The 9,258-nt window shown below is 35.5% G+C and overlaps 1 protein-coding gene across 1 annotated transcript in view; it reads left to right on the top strand.

The window, feature by feature from the left end:
* Nucleotides 1-219: 219 nt before the first annotated feature.
* The window catches only part of LOC111822270 (putative serine protease K12H4.7), an 11,981-nt gene continuing 2,942 nt past the window's right edge, over nucleotides 220-9,258 (top strand). Inside the window, exon 1 of the mRNA XM_023740116.1 lies at nucleotides 220-419. Coding sequence (XP_023595884.1) covers nucleotides 246-419 — 174 coding nt within the window. The 5' untranslated portion in view covers nucleotides 220-245. The remainder of the gene's footprint in view (nucleotides 420-9,258) is intronic.

Here is a 9,258-nt window from a genome sequence, read left to right as displayed (position 1 = left end):
CAGGGGGGGTGGAAAGCCAGTTGCAGGCATCTTTTCCTCTCACCCATTTGAACTTTTCTACTTGAATGTCCCCATAGTTTCAGGAGGTGGGGGAGGTGATGGTACCTACATTTCTAGGTAGAGATAACATCATGTAGCCCCAGGGCACAAGATCCGCTGCTGAAGCCTGTAAGTGTTGCAACAGGGTAGGGGCGATTGCAGTAGAAATAGCCCAAACTGTGGAAACTATTTCCCACAAAACCACCATGGCCCAAGCTCTTGGGTGGCTGCTGCTGCTGCTCTTCTGTTCCTATGCTCAGAGTTTTCTCTGGAGACGGACTCGCGGTGCCTCATCGAGCAAAGAGAAGCACCCTACTGAGGGCTGGTTCTGGCAAAAGTTGGACCATTTTAGCAAAAATGGTTCACGTTTCTGGCTACAGGTAAAAAATAATGACAAGGGCAGGTGACGACAGGTGGGGGATGGTGTGAACATGAGGTCCTGAAGAGGGTGCTGCAGAAGTCTGGGAGTTACAGAAGAGATAGGGAAGGTTTTCAGTCCCTGGCTGGTGCAAATGGTTAAGTGTTGAACTACTAACATGAAAGTTGGTGGTTTGAACTCAGCTAGAGGCACCTCAGAAGAAATATCTGGTGATCTGCTTCTGAAAGGTCACAGCCTTGAAAACTCTATGGAGCACAGTTCTACTCTGACACTGATGGGCTCACCCTGAGTCAGAATTGACTGATAATAACGACTTTGGTTTTTTGGTTTCTGGACATTTCACTGAATTAACATGCCATTCTTTGCTGTACCATTTAATTTTGAAGAGATATTTTCATTTATTATCTTTATTTGTTTGCTTTTGAGGTTACAAAAATTTTCTATAAATTCATTGCTAGAACTTTGGATTGATCAAATTCAGTTTTTTTCTTTTTTTTTTGTAGAAGCAGGGGAGCAAGTCTACTTCATAATGGTAATTTCTTTCATGTAGAGTTATGAAATGCCTGAAGTTTTTTTTTTTATTATTCTTATTATGGTAGAAATTGTTGATGCTCACTGCTTGGATGTATTAATTCATATTGAGGCTTGCAAAATTATAGTAACATTTTTGCATTCTTCATTTATTAGCTGGAATATATGTATAAATAAATTCCCATCATCTCTTATTTGGTTACACGGTAACACAATTTGTATTGGGAAGACAGTATAAATGGTTAACTCATTTTCTTTATTTACCAGATTTTAAAGGGACATTAAGGATAATAGATTTAAAAAACTACACACTCATTTCCTTTACCTTATATTACACAGCAGGAGTCTCAGAATAATAATACCAACACTGCCACCAACAACGTAATGACTAAAATATTTTTAAAAATTTATTTGTATCCTATTTGTCCATAAGTTTGACTCTACTTAAGATATACAGTTAAATTACTGGTTTTTCAGCCCCTCAGAATCGTTCCTCTCTGTGTGGTTATTTGCTAATCAGATGCCATTTATGTCTATTTGTTTCATTTTATTATTTTTAAAATTAGTACATAAAATTTAATTTTGTTTTATAACTGCTTAATGAATTTATATGTTTCCAAAATGAGCTATTTCAATAAACTCAATTTTGACTGGTTACATGGATGAAGACTCATTAACAACCTACAGAAGACATAAGCTTGTTTACCGAAAGCAAAGAGGACTTGGAGCATTTTGCTGATGAAGGTCAAAGACTGCAGCCTTCAGTATGGGTTACACCTCAACATAAAGAAAACAAAAATCCCCATAACTAGGCAAATAAGCAACATCATGATAAACAGAGAAAACATAAAAGTTGTCAAGGATTTCATTTTACAAAGATGCACAATGATCTCCCATGGAAGCAGCAGTTAAGAAATCAAAGGACATATTGCATGCTGCAAATCTGCTGCAGAAGACTTCTTTAAAGTATTAAAAAGCAAAGATGTAACTTAAGGACTAAGGTGTGTCTGACAAAAGCTGTGGTGTTTTCCATTGCCTAATATGCTTGTGAAGGCTGGCCAATGAATAAGGAAGAGCGAAGAAGAATTGATGCCTTTGAAATACAGTGTTGGTGAAGAATATTGAATATAGCATGGACAGCCAGAAGAACAATCAAATCTGTCTTGGAAGATATAGAGCCAGAAGGCACTTTAGAAGCGAGGATGGGGAGACTTTGTCCCAGGTACCTTGGACATGATATCAGGAGGGACCAGTCCCTGGAGAAGGACATCATGCTTAGTAGAGGGTCAGTGAAAAAGAGGGAGACCCTCAGTGAGATGGATTGACACAGTGGCTGCAAAAGTGGGCTCAAGGATAATAATGATCATGAGGATGATGCAGGACCAGGTAGTGTTTAGTTCTCTAGTATGTGGGGTCACTAGAAGTCGGAACCAACTCGAGGGCACCTAACAACAACAGCAAAACATTATTATTCCTGGTACTTCTCTTTATGATTTATAAAAAATAAAGTCCTTCTCTTTGCACTATAACTTTCCACCTTTGCTCCTTTACTTCTCTGTTTTTGTTAGTGAGAGTATAGCCATTTGTTTCTATTTTGTTTGTAATTTATTTTATGTATTTTGTTGTGGTTGAGAGTCTACACAGCCAAACATACTCCGTTTCAATTGTTTTAACGTTTGCAATTCAGTGACATTGATTCCATTCTCTGAATTGTGCAACCACTGTCACTCTCCTTTTCTGATCTACTCCTCCTCCATTAGCTTAAATCCACTAATCTTCCTATCTAATCTTTCGAGTTTCTTGTGTCGATTTGATCCCATGTACATAGATCTTGAAAGAGCATAATGCTCAAGGCAGATATACTTTACTAGTTAAGCTAAACTATTATTTGGTTTTAAGAAGACTTCACAGGATATTTTTGGTTTGAGGTTTAAGGATTATCTCAGGGAAACATTTCAAGAGTTCATCCAGCCTCCATGAAGCCAGAAATTCTATATTCCATAAGAATTTGAAATTCTGTTCTGCATTTTCCTGATTTGATCAGTATATGTCTCTAACTTTCATATTTTGTAACATTTCATTCTATTCGATAACCATAACCTCTAGGTTGTTTTAGGCTTAGTGTTGTAGTTAAGTAGATAATTTTTTCTCTCCCAATGCCTTTGTCAAAATAGATTATTAAAGAAGGACTTATAATAATTATATTCTGTGAATTTTAATACTTGCGTGATATCTGAATGGCTAGGTACGTACTTCTTGATTGTCAATTTTCTTCCATGAGTTCATATGCATTGTTAAACTCTCATTTAGCATTGTATGCTGCTATGTAGCATTTGGAGTCCAGTGAAATATATACTTCCTTAGGTGGAACTTTTTGTCTCAATACCTGAAGGATCTTTTTCTTTGAATCAGATAAAATTTCCTGAGACACATCTGGAGCTCTGGTGGTACAGTGGTAAGAGTTTGGCTGCTAACCAAAAGGTCAGCAGTTAGAATCCACCATCCACCCTTAGAAACCCTATGGGGCAGTTCTAATTTCCTATAGAATCAGTCAGAATCAACTCAACAGCAAGGGATTTGGACTTTTTGGTTTTGGGACACATGTTGGTGTTGACAAGTTGATACCAGTTTTTCATGAGACATGGTCTATATTCTGTAATTTTTTTGTATCATATATTTTTCCTATTCTATACATTCATTTTTTTCTTTAAACTCACCAATTACACATATGTCGAGTGTCTGTTTTCTACTTCACTTAGTTTTAATTATCTCTCTAATTCAGTTTAAACACTTTTTTATTTCTGCTAATTTTTCTCCAGCTTGTCCTCTACATGCTTCATTTCTGTGAATAATTGTTATTATTTCTATAACAAGTTTATTTTTCTGTCTAATATATTCTGAGTATGGCCACTTGAGTTTTCTTCTCTTTGTTATTTTTTGTCTCGTTAAGTGTTCTTATCTCTTTTATATAGAGTTGATTTTTCTTTCAGTTATGCAATTCATAGGAAAATCTTTGGTTGCAGTTAGTGACTGCTTGCCAATAACATTTTTCTAGATTGATAACCTACTCTGTTGGCTAAACTCTTGGCTATTAGATACTCTCATACATACCAGGTAGAAACAAAAAAATTGTACAACATTTTTAGGGAAGAATTTAGCAATATTTAGTAAAATTACATGCTCTTTCAGGAATCTGTCTCAAGGATACACTAGCAAAACAATGAAAAGATGTATGCACATACCATTTATTGTAGCAACACTTAGTCTATGAACAGATGGAAAATAACTGTGATGTTCATTAATAGAATACCAGTTTAATTAATAAGGTACACCCACACTTAAAAATTAAATATAGTTGTAAAAGAGAATGAGGAACATTTCAACTTCTTAATATAATGCTGTGTAATGATCTCCAAGATATGATATTGTGTGAAAATAGCAGGTGAGCACATTAATAACAGGCAGAAAAATAATATATATGTACATGTATATATGACAAAATGTAATGAAGGAATAGAGTAAAAATTCTTAAAAATGGTTACATATAATGAGATGGAGGCAAAAAGTTTAGGAAATAAAAAAATCCGAGTTTTTTTTTTTTTTTTTAATATAGTTGCTTTGTAGGTTTAGATTTGGAACCATGTAAATATTTCCAATAAAACAATTAAAAATTGAAAATAAAATGATACAAAAGGAGCTAATTGTATACCAAGTCTGTGACTTAACTAAAGATAATTATCTTAAGTGAATAGAGTGCTCACTACTTTGAATTTATATCTCTTTTTTTTAAATTGTAATTTTAGATAAAGATATACAGAGCAAATTAATCTATCATTAAACAATAAATACACGTATTATTTTGTGACATTGGTTGCGACCCTCATGACATGTCAACATTCTCCCCTTCTTGAACTTGGGATCCTGGTTACCAACTTTCCTGTACCCTGCTGCCTTCTCGTCCTCTTTCCTGGCCTGGTGTGTCCATTTAGACACTTTTTGTTTTATCAGTCTGTCTAATCTTTGGCTGAAGGTGAATCTCAGAAGTGACTTCAAAACTGAGATAAAATGGTGTCGGCAAGTCTTACTCTCTGAGTTTCTCTAGTCTCTATCAGACCAGTAAATCTGGTCTTTTTTTTTTTTTTAATATATATATATGTTTGTGTTAGAATTTTGTTCTCAGTTTTTCTTCGGCTCTGTCCAGGACCCTTTTTCGTGATCCTTGTCAGAGCAGTCCCTGGTGGCATCTGGGCGCCATTTAGTTGTGCTGGACTCAGTCAGGTGGAGCTGTGGTACTTGTGGCCCATTAGTCCTTTGGACTAATCTTTACCTTGTGCCTTTGGTTTTTCTTTCTCTCTTGCTCCACAGGGGGTGAGAGCAGTGGAGTATATTAGATGGCCAATCACAAGCTTTTTAGACCCCAGACACTACTTATCAAACTAGTATATAGAATATTTTCTTTGTAAACTATGTTATGCCAATTGGGCTAGATGTTCCCATAGATTATGGTCCCCACAGCCCTCATCCCAAAATGTGGTCCCTCATATAGTTTGGATGTGTCTGTGGACTTCTATGGAGGACTTGAAGCACTTACTGATAAAGATCAAAGATCAAAGCCTTCAGTACGGATTACACCACAACATAAAGAAAACAACAATGCTCACAAATGGACCAGTAAGCAATATCATTGTAAATGGAGAAGAGATGGAAGTTGTCAAGGATTTCATTTTACTTGGATCCACAATCAACACCCATGGAAACAGCAGTCAAGAAATCAAAAGCTGTATTGCATTTGACAAAAATGCTACAAAATACCTCCTTAAAGTGTTGAAAAGCAAAGATGTCACCTTGAAGACTAAGGTGTGCCTGACCCAAACCATGGTGTTTTTAATCACCTCATATGCATGTAAAAGCTGGACAATGAATAAGGAAGACTGAAGAAGAATTGATGCCTTTGTGTTGTGGTACTGGAGAAAAATATTGAATATACCAGGGACTGCCAAAAGAGTGAACAAATCTGTCTAGGAAGAAGCACAACCAGAATGCTGCTTAGAAGCGAGGATGGCCAGATTACCTCTCACATACTTTGGACAGGTTATCAGAGGTGACCAGTCCCTGGAGAAGGACATCATGCTTGGTAAGGTAAAGCGTCAGTGACAACAAGGGAGACTCTCATTGAGATGGATTGACACAGTGCCTGTGACAATGGGCTAAAGCATCACAAAGATTGTGAGGATGATTCAACACTGGGCAGTGTTTCTTTCTGTTGTACATAGGGTCGCTATGAGTAGGAACTGACTCGATGGAACCTAACAACAACAACATGGAGTTTCCATGACCTTGAGTAGGTCAAGGTGTGCTGCCTTCCCCAGTACTCTGTACTGTCTCACCCTTTACCAAAGTTACCGCTTTTCTATTGTCTACTTAGTGTTTTTCCTTCTCTACCCCTCCCCTCCCTCGTAACAATCAGAGACTGTTTTCCTTTTGTGCATAACCCTTTTCCTGAGTTTTCAAGTAGTGACCTTATACAATATTTGTACTTCTCTGATTGATTGATTTCACTAAGCATAATTCCCTCCAGAATCATCCATGTTGTGAGATGTTTCACAGATTCATCACTGTTCTTTATTGTTGTGTAACATTGCATTGTGTGTACGTACCATTGTTCATTTATCCGTTCTTCTGTTGATGGTTACCTAGGTTGTTTCCATCTTTTTGCTAATGTGAACAATGCTGCAATGAACATGGGTGTGCATATGTCTATTCGTGTGATGGCTCTTACTTCTCTAGGTTATATTCATAGGAGTGTGACTGCTGGATCATACGGTATTTCTATTTCTCGCTTTTTAAGGAAGCACCATATCATTTTCCAAAATTGTAACATTATGCATTCTCACAGCAGTGCATAAGAAATCCAACCTCTCCTCAGAGTCTCCAACATTTGTTATTTTCGTTTTTTTTTTTTTTTTTTTTGATTCGTGCCAGTATTGCTGGGGTGAGATGGTACCTCATTTTGGTTTTGAATTGCATTTCTCTAATGGCTAGTGATTGTGAGCATTTGCTCATATACCTGTTAGCCCCTTGAATGTCTTATTTAGTGAAGTGTCTGTTCATATCCTTTGCTCATTTTTTAATTGGATTATGTCTTTTTGTTTTAGAGATGTTAGATTTTCTGGTAGATTTTAGAGATTAGACGTTTGTCGGATTTGCCATAGCCAATTTTTTTTTCCCAGTCTATAGGTTCTCTTTTTAATATTGGTGGTCTTTGGAAGAGTGTAACTTTTTAATTTTCAGAAGATCTCAGTTATCTAGCTTATCTTCTGTTGTTTATGTATTGTTGGTTACAGTTTGTATCCTATTAATGTCGTGTATTAGGGCCTCTAGCAATGACCATATTTTTCTTGTATGATTTTTATAATTTTTCATTTTGTATTTAGGTGTTTGATCCATTTTGAATTAATTTTTGTGTATGGTGTGATGTATGGGTCCTGTTTGTTTTTGTTTTTTGTTTTTTGTTTTTTTTTTTTTGCACATAGACATCCAGTTTTGCCAGCACCATTTGTTAAAAATACTGTCTTTTCCACATTTGATGGACTTTGGGCCCCTGTCGAAGATCAGTTGACCATAGGTGCATGAATTTACATCTGGGTTCTCAGTTCTTTTCCAATGGTCAGTGCATATGTTGTTCCACCAGTACCAGGCTGTTTTGACTACCATAGCTGTATAGTAGGTTCTGAGGTCAGGTAGTGCGAGTTTTCCTCCTTTTTCTTCTTTACTAGTGCTTTACTTATCCAGGCCCCCTTCCTTTTCCATATAAAGTTAATGATTATTTTTTTCATCTCTTTAAAGAATGCTATTGATATTTAGATAGAGATTGCGTTGTATTTTGTAGATTTCTTTGGGTAGAATTGACATTTTCACAATGTTGAGCCTACCTATCCATAATCATGGTATGGTTTTTCATTTATACAGGTATCTTTTGGTTTCTTGCTGTAGTCTTTTGTAGTTTTCTTTGTATAGGTCTTTTACATCCCTGGTTAGATTTATTCCTAAATATTTTACTTTTTTAGGGGCTAGTATAAATGGTATTGTTTTCCTGATTTCTTTTTCATCAATCTCTTTATTGGTATGTAGGAATTCAACTTATTTTTGTATGTTTACCTTGTGTCCTGCTACCCTGTTGAATCTTGCTTTTAGTTCCAGTAGTTTTCTCCTATGGTATTTTGGGTTTTCTATATATAGTATCATATCATCCACAAAAAGGGACAGTTTTACTTCTTCATTATGCCGTTCATTTCTTTTTCTTGCCTTATTGCTCTAGCTGGGAGTTAAGGTACATAGTTCAATAGGAGTTTCGATAAAGGGCAAACTTGTCTCCTTCCTGTTCTCAAGGGGAATGTTTTCAGCTTCTCTCCATTAAGAATAATGTTGGTTGTTGGTTTTGTATAGATGCTCTTTATTATGTTGAGGAATTTCCCTTCTATACCTATTTTATGGAGATTTTTTATCTGGAATGGGTGTTATACTTTATTCAATGCCTTTTCTGTGTCATTTGAGATGATCATGTGATTCTTTTATTTTATTTTGTTTATGCAGTGGATTATGTTGATTGATTTTCTAATGTTGAACTATCCTTGCATACCTGTTATAAATCACCCTTGTTCATGGTGTATTATGCTTTTGATAAGATGTTGAATTTTACTGGCTGGAATTTTGTTGAGAATTTTTGCGTCTGTATTCATGAGAGATATTGGTCAGTATTTTTCTTTTTTTGTGGTATCTTTGCCTGGATTTGATAGCAGGGTTATGCTTGCTTCATAGCATGAATTCAGAAGGGTCTCTTCATTTTCTATCTTCTGAAATATTTTGAGAAGTTCTGGTGTAAGCTTTTGTCTGAATGTTTGTTAGAATTCTCCAGAGAAACCATCTGGGCCTTTGTTTATTTTTTTTGTTTGTTTGTTTATTTTTTAATTAGCTTTCTGTTTTCCTCTCTTGTTATAGGCTTATTCAGAGTATCACCTTCAGTTTGTGTTAGTTTGGGTAAGTAGTGTTTTTCCAGTAATTTATCCATTTCCTACAGGATTTTCAAATTTGTTTGAGTTTAGTTTTTCATAGTAGTCTCTTATGATCTTTTTTATTTCGGTAGAGTGTATTGTAATGTCTCTCATTTCATTTATTATTTGGGTTATTTGCCTCCTCTGTTTTTTTTTGTTTTTTTTTTTTTTTTTAATCATTGCTTTGTCAATTTTTTTGATTCTTTCATAATATAAAGACCTTTTGGTTTTGTTGATTCTACTATTATTTTTCTGTTC

The sequence above is a fragment of the Trichechus manatus genome, unplaced genomic scaffold, assembly GCF_000243295.1.
Source record: "Trichechus manatus latirostris isolate Lorelei unplaced genomic scaffold, TriManLat1.0 scaffold00147, whole genome shotgun sequence".
NCBI classification, from domain to species: Eukaryota; Metazoa; Chordata; class Mammalia; order Sirenia; family Trichechidae; genus Trichechus; species Trichechus manatus.
This window is presented reverse-complemented; position numbering and strand designations above follow the sequence as displayed.